At 38.6% G+C, this 19,465-nt stretch overlaps 2 protein-coding genes across 2 annotated transcripts in view; one reads left to right on the top strand and one right to left on the bottom strand.

The window, feature by feature from the left end:
• The window catches only part of LOC136879389 (glutathione S-transferase-like), a 363,810-nt gene that overhangs the window by 198,397 nt on the left and 145,948 nt on the right, over nucleotides 1–19,465 (top strand). The gene's annotated exons all lie outside the window — the stretch shown is intronic.
• The window catches only part of LOC136879040 (glutathione S-transferase), a 92,999-nt gene that overhangs the window by 31,060 nt on the left and 42,474 nt on the right, over nucleotides 1–19,465 (bottom strand). The window contains exon 2 of the mRNA XM_068229034.1: nucleotides 7,999–8,166. Coding sequence (XP_068085135.1) covers nucleotides 7,999–8,166 — 168 coding nt within the window. The remainder of the gene's footprint in view (nucleotides 1–7,998; nucleotides 8,167–19,465) is intronic.

Genomic DNA, 19,465 nt, shown 5'->3' with positions numbered 1-19,465 from the left:
GACAAATACTTAAAGATCACAACACTCGCACTTACCAACTACTGTAATTTAACGTACCGTAGCCTAACGTAATATCCTAACCTAGGTTAACTCAACTTAATATTGACTGAATTTCTATTTCTTAAGGAATCGTGTCTACCAATGGCATTTATTTTCTTAACCATTATTATTATTATTATTATTATTATTATTATTATTATTATTATTATTATTATTATTATTATTATTATATGCATGGATGTTAGGACTCAGTTAAGAGCCCCGTGGTCGCCAACTTACGCTCCCTAGTTAGGAGCTCCTGACGCCCCTTTCAGTCACCTCTTATGACAGGCAGGGGATACCGTGGGTGTTATTCTATTGCCCCCACCCACGGGGGGAAATCAATTTTGGTTGTGACTACGAGCCCCTTAGCTGAGTCTTTACATTGCTTTCACTTACTTGTGTTAGGCTCTCACGTATTCTAGCCCATCCGACCTTTCCTGGTAAACACTTGTTCTTTTCCGACCGCGACGGCATTAATGCATTCAAGGCCTAGGAAGTTTTTCATTTCCACGCACTTTGTGGCCTTAATCTTTCTTTTGCCGATATCTTCATTTTTCGAAGTGTTGGACCCCTTCCATTTGTTTTCTTCTGATTAGTTTTTATAGAGGATGGTTCCTCTTAAAACAATAATCACCACCAACACTTGGTACTATAAAGCTGCATGGGTTATCAGTAAACTAGTTAAGAGTAGCTAAGAACATCACTCTTGTTGCACATGTGCAGGGTATTTTTGCCTTCGAACCCAAAGAAATACCACATGAATGTATAACAACAGTTACCATACATAATTTAATGCACTCAACTCAAGAGGCATTCAGTGTTTGTCAACATACTGGGGTAACCTTTTAGAAACGCAGTATCGGCAATTACTTTCTTAATAAAGAAAACGCTGAAGGTAATTTATTACAACTGTCTTTTAGTACTTTAAGTACAATACTTCAAGTTCAGTATTTCATGTACCGGTAATCAATATGACACACGCACTGTACAGATTTCTATGTTTCTGTCAATAAGATTACGTATTTGACAGGTGATAATAAGAAACACAGTAAGACAAAGTTGTAAGGAAGTAAAAGAGTAGGACATAAGCTTTTACGTTGATATTTGTTTCTCAAAAAAAAAAAAAAAAAAAAAAAAAAAAAAAAAAAAAAATCAGGCTCTGTTAATTATCTTCCTATTCAAATAGCTGTGAATGTATTCATATCATTTAAGTGTTATACAGTTATATACACATGAACAGTAGATGTCCAATTAAATTCTTTATGAAAAATAGTTGGTATTTTGTTTTTATTCCAAAGTACGGCACCGAAATCCTCTAAATTCGAATGCACTTGCCTTTGGTTACGCTCGCTTCAAGACCCAATATGGCGGCTCCATAAGAAGCATTCGTGACTTGACCTCCCTAGACAGACCTTGGCCCATAGAACTACCACAGCGCTGTCCTTGGCTCACCGCGTATGAATGACATAGCGCTCGTCCAGACCGGCCAACACCTCCTAGATAATAAGGCCTCACAACAGCGCTGTGACGTCACGCTACGGAGGCGATCGCAATCCAAAGAAACGCAAAGCATGGTCACACACAAACATGATTTTAATGCTTTTAGCTTGTGGAATAACTTATTTACCAACAAATAAAGTTTAAATTTTAGAGGACATTGAATTATATTGCCGTTATTACCGTATCTTAGAGAGACTGTCATTAAAGATAAACAACACACTGTTTTAAATCACGGCAGCATTTACAATGTTAACTTACTCCAGGCTGACACAGAACTGAAATTCACAAACATATTTCAATTGGCATAGGCACTGAATAGACAGTAACTGATTTTAAAATAAAAAGAGAACGCATAAAATTAGTTTAGGCCTAACATTTAGACTGTACTACAAAAATATGATACACTAACTTCACATTTATTTACAAACTTCCATTTTGGGAAAATTTAGAAAGACACTGAGTTCATAATATTAAGGAAGAGGAGCATAACATTCACCTGGTCTGTAGGTAGGCCTAGGTCCAAATTATAACATATTGGCATTAAAGTTAATAAGATATATATCATCATATATCAAGCATGCTAGTAATGCAAAATGACTTCGATACTTTTGCCTATTACATGAGTACTGTACACACCTATTTTGAGAAAATTACAGACTTTCTTGAATTTGTACAATATTTTGTGGATTCATTAGTTTTGTTCCTGCAGTAGTTATTTATTAGAATAGTTGTACACTTCCAAATAATGTTGTAATACAAATATTCTGAAGTGTGCTCCGTACATTCATTCCTGTCGTCTATACATTCATCAGCTGAGAGAACAATTTGCAGGGTCACATCACTTACATACTTCTTATGGTTATTTCAGCTAAGGAATTTTCTCTCACTTTCTGGCCTCAACATCTTTTTTATGATGACATATGTGTATGTAACTAAGTGTACAGCTGTTTCTGCAGGATATTTCAAATTGCCCCTATTGAGGCTGTCAATAACATTATGATGACTGTTTCTAACAGGTTAACATCTTTCAAAACTAAGAAATCTGCACAGTAATTACAATTTAATTTCTTGAGAAGAGAATGACAACAATAACCTGCTATGTATGTTAAAACACTTGCAACACCAGATGTGCTGTCACGATCTGAGTCTGTTACATTGAGCTCGCCTGTAAATGTTTGAAATGAGGAAACTGCACAATAATCATGATCTAACAGTATATCTTCATCAACAATATCATTTACAACAATTTTCCTACCATTAGAAATGGGAAGTTCAATTGAATTCAAGATTCTTATTTTTTTCTCAATTTCAAACACCTGTCGAACAGAAACATGGTATTGGCCACCTGCAAGTTGCCTGTATTCACCAAATCGTGCCTCTAATGCATCTGTCTGAAACTTTCCAGGAAGAAAGTATGACCATTTCAGTACTTCAGAACAAAACTCTGTTAGCTGTATAAGGCAGTGAGTTGTTTGAGTAAGAGCCCTATGCGTTTGACTAGACAATTTGCCACATTTCAGACCTAGATTATCCCAGTGATCTAACCACTGAACAAACTTCATTAAAAAACCCTTCCGTTCATCACCAGGTTTGTTGGTGAGAGGCTGTTGAAATTTATCATTAAGTCTTACACCTTTGAAAGGGGTCTTTACATTAACAATCTGCCACCAGGTAGTGATTACTTTTACAAATTCAGCTGTGCCCTCATATGATGTTAAATTGTGCTTTTCTCCTACAACTAGTAAAGCATTTACTATATGGTCATTAAACAACTGACACACACATTTCACATTTTGTCTTTCAAAACTTGAAGGCCATAGAGCTTTGACAGTCAAACCATACCCATGCTTTACAAGGTCATTCCCTTCAGCCTCAAACAAGTCCCTTATAGCTTTGAAAGATGCAACTTTAACTTTAGAAAAATCATCAAAGTCAGGATACACAAATTCCAAACCATTAGTTTTCTGGTTGAGCCAATTATTTCTGATGCATTTAAATAAATGTACAGTGTCAATGAGATAAAAAAGAGACTTGTTAGGATTTCCAGGATTACAATACTCAGTTTTAAGTTGAGGTGGATTTGAAAATTTTGACATTGCTTTGGTGTTGAGAGCATTATTATCGGTCACAACAGCCAGAAGATTAAATCCCATAGATTCCAAACCAACAATAACCTTTGACATGATACTGTGTAAATCATCATCTGTTAACTTGGACACAGGGAGAATATGAACTACTTCCTTCTTTGATGATAAAATGCTCTGAATCATAAATACATGTGCTGATGTAGCAACATTGGTAGTGTTAGCACATGAGCCTACAATGTTCCCTCCCTTGAAGTCCATGTATGGTTTAAATGTGAATTTCATCTACCATCAATGTTACAAATTTGTCGTTCTGTTGAAAACCTTGAACTTTCTGTTTTATATATTCCAGAAAATATGTAGGGTTCTGTTCTAATATTGGGCTACCATTCAGACTGGAACATACTCTTTTCAAAGTATTAACATGTGGCAAAATTAAATTACTTCTATGTCTCATAAATTTGTAAGCATGAGGAGAAATCAGTTGGAAGATTGAACAAATAACAAGAAAATCATTATCATACTCCCTTTTGTGTTTAGGAACTAAGGAAAGTTTTAACTGTGATTTTATTAAATTAAACGTGGGGTCATCTTCCTCAGTGATCAATTCACCCACTAGGCCTAGAATTAACTTATTTGTTGTATCTTTCTGCACACTGTTACTCATTCCCTGTAATGTACCTATGGAATTTTGTAACTAAAGAATGTACTTCATTTGTGTTGGTAATTTTGTCTACATTAGAAAATTTACACTGCAATAAAACCCCTTTAGAATACACTTTTGAGGTCATGTCCTCTTCAATTATTATATATGCTATGCAATGTGGTTGCTTTAATGTATCCATGTACAGAAAAATTACTTGCATTTCCTTCACAACAGTACACCAACCATCAGGTAACATCAACATGTTTATTTTACTTTTCAGTTGTGTTAGATTGTGGACTGAAATTCTGTCTGTGTATGAGGCATGACTGTTGATACTATCTTCAATTGCTCTGTTTATTGATTCCCTCTCTATTCTACTTCTCTTTTTGTCCGGTTCTTCTCTTGAACTGGTAGAATGTGAAGATAAATATGATGGACAGTTGGGAAAGATACAGGGGGGTGCATTCTCTGACAGTCGTGGACTTGGAAGAGGAGCAGTTAAAGTTTTTCCTGTCTTTGAATCAGTAGCAGTTACTTCCCACAAGACATCACTGGCTTTGAAATGTCTGTGGCATACCTATAAAATAAGATACCACTGTGAGCCAACTTCATGCATTTACAGAGTGAATAGGCCTACATATGTAGGCATGTAGTTTAATGTGTATAATAAATCTAATTTGGGTAATAATAATAATAATGTATCCCTTGATTGTAAGCTAACATAACCTCATATCTTACGAGAGTAAACATACCTACATATCACCAGTTGCTGCGTGTAGTTTAATACCTAATACGCCTATGTGCATTATGATTATGTGAGAATGTAAAAGTAACAGTTACTCACCACCGAGTATTTAGTAACTCTGTAATCTTGTCTTTGAATTGCACGTAACCATCTCTGCTGCATAACCTCATCTTTCGGGAACTTAAACACATGGACTTTGTTATCATTATCGTAATTTCCCTTGCAGTTGGGCACACAACACTTTAGCACCATTGTACACAACGATTCGCAACTGGTACAATTAAAATAATTAAAACACTTCTACATAATTGCACCAACACGTTGCCACACTCATTGCTTTCTTAACACTGAGAAGGTTCAAGTTTGCCTCCCGGTGGTGACGTCACGGTAGACATGCCGAACAGTTGTGAGGCCTTATTATCTAGGAGGTGTTGGACCGGCCCGTGCGATGACGTCACGGGCTTCTTATGTTCGAGCCTTTCAAAGCCCATTGCAGCCTACTGCCGAAGCAGCTCATGGGCTGGGCCTCTCTGCAGGACTCTGGTTGGTAGATAACATTTAGATGTTAGAAGCAATGCAACTTAATAATTGAGCGATACTTAAGTAATAATTAAGAAACTATTTCTCTGCAAGTTCCGTGAATTGAGGAAGTAACGAACAGATCTTGGCGGTCAGTGCATCAATATTTGGGAAAATACGGACTATTACTAAACAAAAAATGATACAAATGATTGTGAGCAAGAAAGGGTCTGAAGATTAGCGCCATAAGTGTCAAGAAAAAACAGAAAAGCTATTGTATTTATGGCAATCTACAGGTATCGAGGTAATGTTTATTATGATTATGATTATTATTATTATTATTATTATTATTATTATTATTATTATTATTATTATTATTGCACTTTTGTTGTATCCATATTTGTATTAATGCATAGTAATTATTTGTTGGGTACATTCACGAGTACAACCCTCAAGATTTCACCGCGTATATCACACTTCAAACCTACTTCTTCTAAAATCACATAGACCTAACTTACGAGTTACGATGCGATTACAGGTGTTAATAATCTCACCTGTAATATTAATACAACATTTGTGAATATTTCATCATTTCAACGTACAGTCGTGTCATATTCTTGTATTGCACGGGTCGGACAGAGGAAACAGTTCGCTTCTTTGCGTGACGTCATCGGAACTACAGTACGGCCTGTACATCATGAAGGCAGTGGTATAGCTGACCGAGAACAATGTTCCAGTTCGCAACGCACGGCTTCACCCGTACACACTTTGGTTTCAAGTACACTGGATAGGATAAAAATGTGGAGGAATTGCGGACAAATGAAGCGTGTCTGACCAAAGGGTCGTACCTTCACTTCCAACAAGTAAATCATTATTTCGTCCACGCATCACAGTAGTTTGTCATGAGCAATCCAGACTAGAAAGATGTAATTCCTTAAAAGGTGCACCGAATCCGATCATGGGAAGTTCCATGTGCCTTATATATTACGTTCTTGGGTTTTCCTACAACTTTCTTAGGGTGGAAACAGTACCTTGAACAGACACTCCTTGCTTACGTTGCGGACGACGTAAGAACCGCTTTAAATAACGAAACAATATCACGTCCTTTATACTGTACATGGATAGGGGTGGTCAAAAATACTTTAGTAGACTTTGAATTGTATGAGAATATAGGACGACCACAATATTGTGATGCCAAATTAACAACGTGCGCTCTCGAGTGAGTACTAAATTAATCCGTCGAATCCTTTTAGTCCGCCTCTGTGGTGTAGTGGTTACTCTGATTAGCTGCCACCCCCGGAGGATCGGGTTCGATTCTCGGCTCTGCCACGAAATTTGAAAAGTGGTACGAAGGCTGGAACGGGGTCCACTCGGCCTCGGGAGGTCAACTGAGTAGAGGTGTGTTCGATTCCCACCTCAGCTATCCTCGAAGTGGTTTTCCGTGTTTCCCCACTTCTCCTCTATGCAAATACCGTGATGGTACCTAACTTAAGGCCACGGCCGCTTCCTTCCCTCTTCCTTGTCTATCCTTTCCAATCATCCCATCCCCATCCAAGGCCCCTGTTGAGCATAGCAGGTGGGGCCGCCTGGGCGAAGTACTGATCATCCTCCCAAGTTGTATCCCCGACCCAATGTCTCACGCTCCAGGACACTGCCCTTGAGGCGGTAGAGGTGGGATCCATCGCTGAGGGTAAACAGATTAAGAAGAAGAAGATTCCCGTTAATTTGATGGATAATGTGTTCCAAGTCCTTTACTTGTTTTCCTTCAAAGCAACAGTCTGCCCTTTATTTTGGATCTCATCGGGTGAAACATGCGGTAAAACATATAAAAAATTCTTGAAGAGGCGAAAATGCAAATTAAACTTTCGGCGGGAAGTTCTCTTAGTGCTGCATTTTAATAGGAATACTCATTTAGGCAGAGTATTCACGTTTAAAAAGTGTCCGACTCGTTGGCTGAATGGTCAGCGTACTGGCCTTGGGTTCAGAGGGTCCCGGGTTCAATTCCCGGGCGAATCGGGGATTTTAATCGCTTCTGATTAATACTTATAATTCGGAGACTGGGTGTATGTGTCCGTCCCAACACTCTCCTCATCATATTCAGACAATATACCACACTAACAACCACCACAGAAACACGCAATAGTGATTACATCCCTCTACATAGGATTAGCGTCAGGAGGGCATCCGGCCGCGAAACAGAGCCAAATCCATATGTGCGACACAGTTCGCACCCGCGACCCCACAGGTGTGGGAAAAAGCGGTAGCAAAAGAAGAAGATTTATTTTTAAAAAGTCTTCTTTCGCTGAATGGCCCGCGAAAGAGATAAACTATGACTCAAGTCGTCCTATTGGACAATGTCGTCTCCTGTGGGACAGCCGTAACGACGGCTGTTTCGTGTCTGTACAATAGAGAACATCTATGACCTTGAACTCTTACTTATCCACTGTAGCTGCCATACTTACCAAGCCTCAAGTCTGTGATAGTGTCCACGGTACAGTCAATCTGCAAAGCCTCCCAGTCGTTACTTCCGAGGAGATTGAACTGCTTGGCCAGGTAGCGACCGATGGCTGCAGACTGGTAAACCTCCTTACCATCCACCTCCAAGAGGGGCAGTTTGCCGTAAGGAGTGCCTGTAACAGTAAAATATGTCCTCGGTAAGTTACAACAAATATCTGATTAAACCATGTCAGCCGCATTCACATTTGTCAAAACGTTGGCGGACATTCTCAATGTTCACAGTCGCTTATTTACAAACTGTACTTATATTCTCCATAAAGCCATAAAGGTTGAATATTTGTGAACAAAGAGTGACCAGAATCTTTCAAATTGGATTATTAAATGTATAACTTAGCCAGAAACAATCTGTGATAGACAGGAGTGAGTTGTCAAGTCAAAAGCAGGTTTCTTGAGAAAGTTCTAGACGGGTATCCACTCAAAAAATTGAAAATATTTAAGATAGAAAATAGAACTATAACGATTATGATGTTAATATGCATAATCTATGGATGTTGTCATGCACTTCGATGTTCGGAATACCGTAATTATATTCAACTTCAGTTTATGAATTTTATCTGATTCTGAATAGGGAATTTTGAATAAACCTTGCCTTCAGTTGAATTTATTACCCGTTCTTAGAAATATGTTTTATCAATACTAATAAATTTGAAACGAAACATCTCAAAAATTATAAATTAAACATAGAATTAGAGGTAACAGAAAGTGGACTTGATGAAAATGATCCTTTTATGTACAGTGTAGTAAGTCTGGGCGTTACAGGTTTCACTAACACATCATTATAGAACTTTAGTAATCTGAAGGATAGACATGAGTGAAAATTAACTGCAATTCGACCAAACATGAATTTCTTGGGTTTGTGCCTTGAGGGATTTTCCACAGCTTAGAATAAACTAAAACAACTAACCGCTATTAAAATGTCTTATCTCCATTACCTCATAATCCGTAATGAATCAGCTCCTAATGATCCTAAAACCAAAGCCAAATTCTTTGCCGATTATTTGAAATAAATTTTATCTCCTTCAAGAGATCCCAATTTTTATCTCCCGGAACGTGGTCTTTAAACCCGCACATGTTCTCAACTTACAACACCCTCTCAACAAATCCATTACAGTTCAAGATATTAAGAAACAAAATGAACATAGATCCTGGAAAAGATCAAATCACTTGTGGATATATTAAAAAGACCCTTACCTTATTTTACAACTATTAAGTACTATTTGTAGTATAATCCGAACCGGCACCATCCCTCCTCAAAAGCCACCATCCCAATCAACTTCCTACTACCCGATTTGCCTTCTCCCAGTTCTTTCCAAAATCTTAGAGACCGTCCTACCCCATCGTATATACACCTGTCTAGACTCCCTTCAAGTCATTCCCTAATCCCAAGCCGGTTTCCGCATCCAATACGCCACCCATGGCCGCGTCTTCCACGCCTTCGCATCCCTAACAAAATATCTCCCTCCGAACAATCGAGCAGCTATCATTAACACAGATATAGAAGGGGCATTTGATAAATAGTGGATCTCTTGTCTAATATTCAAACTGCGCCATCACTAGCTCCCTAAAATAATCATCCACATCCTTGCCAATTTTCCAACTCCCGCTCTGCCAAGATTACAATTTATCATATCCTATCCTACTCTTTCTCCGTCAAGGCTGCCGGACCGCAAGGGAGCCCTCTGTCTCCCCTTCCTTTCACCATCTATGCTGCAAACATCCCCAACCCTCCCCACCACTCGTACTAGAGCAATTTTCAGGCGATATAGCAAATCTCACCCTAGATTCAGATAACCCCCTCCCTTCAAAAATAATCTCCAAACCCACTTCAGAAATTTCCAAAAATGGCAAAATCATTGGCAGATCAAATTAATGAAAACAAAGCACAATTTATAATATTTAAAAACCGTATACACAGGTACCGCCCCACTAACCAAATCCACCTCTTACTAAGAACCATCCTCTCACATAAATCGTCACCCCACTTACCTAGGTATCACGTTCAAAAGTAATCTTCGATGGCATATGCATACGGTATTGACGAAATTTAAACAAGACATACCGCAAGTTTCACGTCCTCCACTGGTTTTTAAGTCAATCCTGGGGACAAAGAGGCGTCTAAATCAGTTCACAGAAAGCTATCATTGGAAGTTTCATAACCTATGCATCCTTGTCCTGGATTTCTGCCTTCGCCATTCGCTAGCTCGAAATCCTTAAACTCAACCGTACACATTGGCAATCTACTTCGGCAAGAAAGAAGAACTGAAACTGTTACCGACTTATACAGCGTGATTCAGCCGCCCTTCCAATGTAATTTTATGCAACCGACAATATTAATTCCGTCCTGAAAACATCTGCCCTGCCGGTATGCTCAGACCTCACCATGATAGGACGCCGTAATGTTATACTCGTATTAAACACTGGAAGACATGCGTGTGCCTTCAATCAATCAATCAATCAATCAATCAATCAATCAATCAATCAATCAATCAATCAATCAATCAATGAATACTGATCTGCATTTAGGGCAGTCGCCCAGGTGGCGGATTCCCTGTGTGTTATTTCCCTAGCCTTTTCTTAAACAATTGCAAAGAAATTTGAAATTTATCGAACATCTCCCTTGGTAAGTCATTCCAATCCCTAACTCGCCTTCCTATAAATGAATATTTGCCCCAATTTGTCCTCTTGAATTCCAACTTTATCTTCATATTATGAGCTTTCCTGCTCATAAAAACACCACTCAAACTCATTCGTCTACTGATGTCATTCCACGCCATCTCTCCACTGACAGCTCAGAACATACCACTTAGTCGAGCAGCTCGTCTCCTTTCTCCCAAGTCTTCCCAGCCCAAACCTTGCAATATTTTTGTAACGCTACTCTTTTGTCGAAAATCACCCAGAACAAATCGAGCTTGTTCTCTTTGGATTTTTTCCAGGTCTTGAATCATGTAATCCTGGTGAGGGTCCCATACACTGGAACCATACTCTAGTTGGGATTAAACCAGAGACTTATATGCCCTCTCCTTTACATCGTTACTACAACCCCTAAACACCCTCACAAACATGTGCAGAGATCTGTACCCTTTATTTACAATCATATTTATGTGGTTACCCCAACGAAGATCTTTCATTATATTAACACTTAGGTACTTACAATGATCCCCAAAAGGAACTTTCACACCATCAACGCAGTGATTAAAACTGAGAGGACTTTTCCTACTTGTACAACTAACAACCTGACTTTTATCCCCGTTTATCATCATACCATTGCCTGCTGTCCGTCTCACAACATTATCTAGGTCATGTTGCAGTTGCTCACAATCTTGTAACTTATTTATTACTCTGTACAGAATCACATCTTCTGCGAAAAACCTTATCGCTGATTCCACTTCTTTACACATATCATTGATATATATATAAGAAAATATAATACTACCTTGAGGAATTCCCCTCTTAATTATCACAGGGCCAGATAAAGCTTCGCCTACTCTAAATCTCTGAGTTCTCTTTTCTAGAAAAATAGCCATCCAATCAGTCACTCTTTTTTCCAGTCCAATTGCATTCATTTTTGCCAGTAGTCTCCCATGATCCACCCTATCAAATGCCTTAGATAGGTCAATCGCGATAAAGTCCATTTGACCTCCTGAATCCAGGATATCTGCTATATCTTGCTGGAATCCTACAAGTTGAGCTTCAGTGGAATAACGTTTCCTAAACCCAAACTGCCTTCTATCAAACCAGCTATTAATTTCGCAGACGTCTAATATAATCAGAAAGAATGCTTTCCCAAAGCTTACATGCAACGCATGACAAATTGACTGGCGTGTAATTTTCAGCTATATGCCTATCACCCTTTCCTTTATATACAGGGGCTACTATAGCAACTCTCCATTCATTTGGTATAGCTCCTTCATGCAAAAATAATCAAATAATACCGGTACTTCATATATAGTACTATATTCCAAACCATTGTCTTTAGTATATCCCCCGAAACCTTATCAATAGGGAACATGCATGATCCGGGGTTTTAATTAAAAATATGCCAATCTGATTCAAAATTTCATGCAGAATTCAAAAATGTGATCAGAATGTACAAATAATAACTCCAAACATGATAAAAATCTACGAAAATGTCACGTCACGCAAGTACGCGATCTCATTGGTCTGACGTCACCGTACAGGTTGACTGAATTAGCAGACGAAATAACACATAGTGTGCTGTGAGAAGCAGGATACACTTCGCGTATTTCTACTTTACGTTAGTGTCTAGTATGGTTAAATTCGAGGTCTATACATCGGATAATAATCTGAGTGGTATATTTTAGACTGAAAATGAATCCTGCGCAGACAGTGAGGCAGAAAACTTATAAATGGTGTAGAGTTCCGATGTGCAATAGCACATCGCATACCATACCAAACAAATTGTTTATAAATGTTCCAAAGACGCTAAAACTAGGCAGAAATGGATTTTGGCGAGCCGGAGAAATGCTGGTGATATATCGGAAAAGTCTACAGTTTATTTTTTTTAAAGATTTTAACGTAAGATGAATTTGTTTGAATTTTCAAATCACTTTTCCATGTCAGCTGTTCTAGTAGTAAAACAAATTTTAATGTATGATGCTTTATTTAAATGCTTCAATTACATCTTGGAATATGAAAGTAATAAACAGTGCATTAAATAATGCTGATTATTAAAGTATTCTCCAAACCTAACCTATGTTTTGGGTGATCCATGTCAAGATAATAAATCAAAGGGGTTATGAACCATTTTGACAGCTCTAATTCTACCAATATATCTTGGCATGGGACAGTTATGTATGTCTTTATTGAAGAGCTTAATTGGTAAAGAAATTTAGGCTATATCTAAATACTCTGTAATGTAACAAAGAATAGGCGTGTACATCATGAAAGGAAACAACGTGAATTTAACAAATGTGTAACTCTACACAAAAGCAATGCTTGTCTGTTGGGGTCTTATAAGTTAACAATGCTCAATTATAATAATTATCATAATATTAATGAAATAAATAACATAATTGCACACAGGTGAAAATAGTGATGTAGGTGTTTAAAATATTATCCATCATAGCCTAAGTTTTAGGTTATTCAAGCCAAGTCAATAAACCGAAGGGTAAAAATACCGAGCGAGTTGGCCGTGCGGTTAGGAGCGCGCAGCTGTGAGCTCGCATCCGGGAGATAGAAGGTTTTGAACCCCACTGCTGGCAGCCCTGAAGATGGTTTTCCGTGGTTTCCCCATTTTCACACCAGGCAAATGCTGAGGCTGTACCTAAGGCCACGGCCGCTTTGTTCCCATTCCTAGGCCTTTCCTGTCCCATCGTCGCCATAAGACCTAGATGTGACGGTGTGACGTATAGCAAACAGAAAAAAAAAATAAAAAGTAAAAGTCACAGCACCCAAAGACATTCCTGTATTGAGCGATTAAAATGTCACCAGGACACTTTTCTTTCCTGATATGCTCAGCTTGTTAAAAGCCAAATGTAATTAATGTTATTGGCTTCACGCCCCGCTAACTACTTCTACGATTTTCGGAGACGCCGATGTGCAGGAATTTAGTCCTGCAGGAGTTCTTTCACGTGCCAGTAAATCTACCGACACGAGGCTGACGTATTTGAGCACCTTCAACTACCACCGGACTGAACCAGGATCGAACCTGCCAAGTTGGGGTCAGAAGGCCAGCACCTCAACCGTCTGAACCACTCAGCCCAACTTGTGGAAACTAGATGAAGTCATATTTATCTTTATCATGTTTAACTTTTTCCCTCCACAAAGATATTTAATTCTCTTTCATGGGCCCCGGAAGTGGGTAGGCCAGTTACCCCAACCATAAATATATATTTTTTCAGAAATGATAGGTTATAGACCTACAGTACTATGATCTTTCTTTCTTTACTTCTTTCTTTCTTTCTTAATCAGTTTATCCTTCAGGGTTCGTTTTCTCTCGGACTCAGCGAGGGATTTCACCTCTACCACTTCAAGGGCAGTGTCCTGGAACGTGAGACTTTGAGTATGGTGATGAAACTGGTGAGGAGGGCCATTACCTCGCCCAGGCGGCCTCACCTGTTATGCTCAACAGGGGCCTTGTTGGAGGATGGGAGGATCGGAAGGGATAGACAAGGAAGAGGGAAGGAAACGGCCGTGGCCTTAGGTGCCTGGAGGAGAAGTAGGAAAATACGAAAAACCACTTCGAGGATGGCTGAGGTGGGATTCGAAACCCTTCTACTCAGTCGACCTCCTGAGGCTGAGTAGACCCCGTTCCAGCCCTCGTACTATTTGTTTTCAACTTTCATAGCAGAGCCGGGAATCGAAACCGGGCCTCCGGGAGTGGCACACATTAACCACTACACCACAGAAGCGGACTAGTACTATAATGCTACCTATATGTTTATGTTAGTGCTGAAATCCGATTTCTTACTTTACTAATGCTGAAAGCCCGAAAATGTAATGTTATTCTTTAATAGGGGAATCAGTCTAGAAGGAAATGTTGAAAGTGATGTGATATCTATCCAGGTTCGTTGTTATCCTAATACTATGGGTTACAGTACATTGCACGTATATAAAAGACGCCACTTACAAACTTGCTTGTTATCCGCTAATTTCTGCGGCCACAAAAGTCACATTTTTCAAGAATAATGACATCTATACATGGTAGATTGTCTGACTGTGCTGTTTTGAACCTTTCTTCTGTCATTTCGAAGTTATTCGCGATCACGAATAATAAACAATCGGCTTTTAGCAACGGCTGATGCACAACGGCTGGTAGAGGTGCATGCGGTACTGGATCGTGACGTCACAGCGCGCCGCTTGCGTCAGAGGCTGTTTCACTCGCCATGCGGAAAGGCACTATTAAATATTTTTTTAATGGTAGAAAACAAGGCAACATACCACAATGTAATACGTTTACGTACTATTTCATTAGTGTACTTTTCAAAAAAAATATTTTTGAAAATGATGCACGTTCCCAATTCCAGCTGCTTTTCTAGTTTTCAACTTTTGGTTCTTACTGTAAATGTCACTGTTCTAATAGGTAAATTTTAATACTTCTTTAGTATTAGTCACCTCCTCTAACTGGACATTATCCCCGTAACCAACAATCTTTACATACTGCAGACTGTATACTTCTGCCTTTTGAAGATCCTCGCATACACACTTCCTTGTTAATTAATGATTCCTTGAATGTCCTTCTTGGAACCTGTTTCTGCCTTAAACTACCTATACATACTCTTCAATTTTTCACTAAATTTTTTTGTATGACTGCCAATTATGCTTGCCATCATGATATCCTTAGCTGACTTCTTTTCTAGATTCAATTTCGTAGTAAGTTCCTTCAATTTCTCCTTACTTCCACAGCCATTTCTAACTCTTTCTTCCGGGCCGATGACCTTAGACGTTAGGCCCCTTTAAACAACAAGCATCATCATCAAGCATAACTCTTTCTTTCCAACCTGCACCTCCTTCTTTGTCTCTTTACTTCTCTGTTATAATATAGTGGATCTTTACCATTCCTTACCACCTTTAAAGGTACAAACCTATTAGATCATATGAACCTTACAAGCCGGCGAAACACTAAATTGATATTGTGAACGCAGTAAACCTAATTCTTGCTATAGTGGGCCGTACGGAACCGCAGTGTAGTTGGTAGTTGGAGTGGGCTTGCATATCATGTGGGAGCTTCGAGTCTGGGCCGAAGATTACAAATTTTTGAAATATTTGTTTAATACGTACCGCACGCAATTTAAGTTAAATGCCCGCTTTCATGCAAATTGTGTGTGAATGAATGTGTCTGTGGCCCTCAGAAGGGCCGAATAGTTAGCAGGCCGGACTCATACAGACCGGAAATAATAGGAACACAACGCCCTGACTACGTTTTATCGCAGCAAATGCTCGTTGTGATTACCGTTTTGGTTTATGCACATTCGGGCCGGTGTCCAGGTGACATTGCTCGGCAGGCGTCCGTGATGAGTTGCCGGAGCTGATCGGGGTTTTCCGGCGCTTGAATTTAAATGACATTCTTCGAATGTCTCCACTAGAAGATGTCTAACAGCGTTAAATCCGGTGATCTGGCGGGCCAAGAAACAGGGCCTCCTCGTCCTATCCATTTGCCTGGCAGTTCCTCGTTCAGATGGTTACGAACGGACAAAGTCGAAACTGTTCGACCACCGCGGATGGATGGTGAAGAGACTCATCACCCACAGTGGTAGCAAATTCCGTAACTATAAGGACGTTGTCTCTGTATAACAGATCAGCCATGTTACCCTCGATAGGAATTAGAAGCGGATATGATATGATATGATATGATATGATATGATATGATATGATATGATATGATATGATATGATATGATATGATATGATATGATATGATATGATATGATATGATATGATATGATATGATATGATATGATATGATATGATATGATATGATATGATATGATATGATATGATATGATATGATATGATATGATATGATATTGCCCCCATTTTTCCCGAGCTAAGCCCAGCCATCGAGCGAGGAATCCCAAGGTGGACCGTTCGATCGTTGGCTATCACTTTCTAGAGGCATTTAAGGGTTGTTAAGGATTGATGACCAAGCAGGATAAAAGAAATATTAAAACAACACTCTGACATTTATTCACATAAGCAGATAAATAACAAAATATTCTTGATGATATTTTTCTTTTAACATAACAGAGCTTTCATAATATCGGATTTCTTCCTCGATTTAGAGTGACACGTGTTCATATCTCCAGCTCTACTGTGCTGTAAATGAAACCAAAGAAGTAATTAGGCCACTTGCCTTTTTAAACCAAACATTTGACTGAAAAAACTAAATAAATTAACATGTGTTCAAAGTTTCACCAATTTAAAGTCGTCTCAACACGTGGTTTTTGCGATATACACAACTGAATTAGTCATTTACAGTATTTAATATTGATCAATGACACCAACATGAACTTCAGTAGTAAAGAAAAACTGTTTCCAAAACTCTCAAAATTAATTAATTATTATCTTGATTATTATTATTATTATTTTATCATTCAGTTAACCTGTTTCATTGTCACACGATCGTGTTCTTATTAATTCTCCACCGCATCATTTACCTAATGTTCATCATTAGCATTTCAGAGTAATGATTTTTAATTAATTATTAATGACTTACTTTCACAATGTTTCAAAGCAATCATGCGGCTGACAAAATTTCTACCTTTGATCTTTGCATTTCATTTCTATTCAAATTAATCTTAAAGTATTTCAGATTTTTAGAAATTTACATTACCAACGTGTGAGCTAGTTAAATAAATTCTGTTTACAAATCGAGTGCCTTCTCAAAGTAACGAGATGATCTTTCCTTTTAAATCTCGCTAATTAAAAAGATAAATTAAATTCCTTCCTAGTCTTCCTTGACTTAATTTAATTAAACTTTCCCTTAAGGGCATGAAATTATTTCTTAAGGCAACACACAACGATGAATGTGATCCGCGTCACAGCGAGTGCGCGACCAGATCAAAATTAAATGAAATCAACACGGCACAAGAGAAATATACACATTTACACACACACATTCACACTAGGGAAACACGTTTTTATGTACACTATTTACATCGAATCCTGATTTGGCAATTTTATTTATGATTTTTATCGATGGTCGGGACGCGTAATGTCTCGCAGAAATAATTCGTGTACAGAAATTCTCTTACATTAATGGTGGCTAGTGATCGAAGTCATGGGTATCACTTGGTAGAAATACATTTCACATATCAGCGCAAGTTCATCTAATTCATGAGATTATAATGGAAGATTCTAGTAAAATCCATAAGCACTACCATCATGTGGGCTACAGGGTGAATTTACCGCAAGCGTGAGCCTTACTCGCATTATTTTTACTTCCTACCTGTGAAATACACTCGCAAACACGTGCTCCACTAATTATAATCTATCTTGCGCTCCAAATACACAAGAATAAATCAATATCACCACTAATTCATCATTTACTCAATTATGCAACAAATATCCCTCAGGATAGGCCATATTCCAGACCCTTCATGAACAGAGCACATTCTATCTCACATTTAGGAACTCTACAGTAGTTTTATGGCTCACGAGCGTTTACTTCTGTTTTACCCGATCTTTAGTCGATATTATTATTATTTAAGTGATTATTACATCTACTGATTCTCCTGGAATGTCGTAAAATTAGATGACTTCATCAAAAAAAACAACAAGTGATTTTAAAGACACTAAGTTCGACCCTATTCACTCAAGATGTACACGCAAATTTTCCGTCCGGTAACTTTCAATATTACAAAGAAAGTAGATTTATCGTGTGGTCAGTGATTATTAAACTTAAGCTCCTTAAGCATGGGAAGTCAGTCAAAGACAACCTACATGTCTACTCTAATAGATTCCAAAATTTCATTCACACGTACCTAGTCTACCATGACACCTTAAGAAGTAGGAAAATGAAATATTTCTAACTACAGCAAACTGATAGATCTACGACTTAAGAAGAAAGACCTCTAGTTGTACAAAAGATAGGACAGATAAATTAAATTAAAAAGGTACTCAAGTTTTGTAGAGTTCGATTCCCGTCGACAGTCAGTTATTTCAGCATACTCCGGCCAGTCTCCTTCCAATTACCAGAGACGCCTTACATTTTTACAGCTCCATGGAGGCTCTGCGATGGATGTCCCTCGATGAAATGATGTTGGTAGTTGCGGAATTCTTCATCTTGAGATCCTCAATTCCAAGACGTCTTCGTTGATTGCTGGTCACAAGCTGTAACTGAGATGACAAAATTGAGTATTTTGCACAAGCACACGCAGAATATAAACAGCTCGTCTACACTGTCACACTTAACTTGGCTCCTAGACGTTTTTATTCCACAGAATTCACTAATTATCAGACTAAATTCTGGTAGAACGGGCGTCGACTTGACTTGAAATTTCTCCTTCCACGTGGTCCGGTAATGTGATGTCTCTCACAGCGAACAAGCATTAAGAAGAGCATAAAGCATCAAGAGAGAAGAGAACGGTTCACTCGAAGCAAGGCCTTTTATCTAATTAGCCCAGGGAGGCGTGTTCTTTAGCGAGAACGGTAATTGGCTGATGATCTCCTTTAATTTGCGCAGACTATTCCAGAAACAAGCTGAGTCGCGCGTGCGAAGGCAGTCACGTGGTTAGCTATAACCTTGGCACAGTCTCGCCGATGACGTATCGCACCCCTCTGAACGACAAAAAAAACTCGTTCACGGCTCGCCACAAGTTCCCAAGTGATGTGTTGCGGCTTCAAGCAGACAATAAAATTTTTGCTTTCCACTTGTTAAAATATTCGTAAGATCGCCAATTTTCACGGGGACATCTCTCCCTTGGTTGGAATATAATTTCATTTGCAGATGAAA

The sequence above is a fragment of the Anabrus simplex genome, chromosome 8, assembly GCF_040414725.1.
Source record: "Anabrus simplex isolate iqAnaSimp1 chromosome 8, ASM4041472v1, whole genome shotgun sequence".
NCBI lineage: Eukaryota > Metazoa > Arthropoda > Insecta > Orthoptera > Tettigoniidae > Anabrus > Anabrus simplex.
Note: the sequence above shows the minus strand (reverse complement) of the source record. Positions and strands in the feature narration are given on the sequence as shown.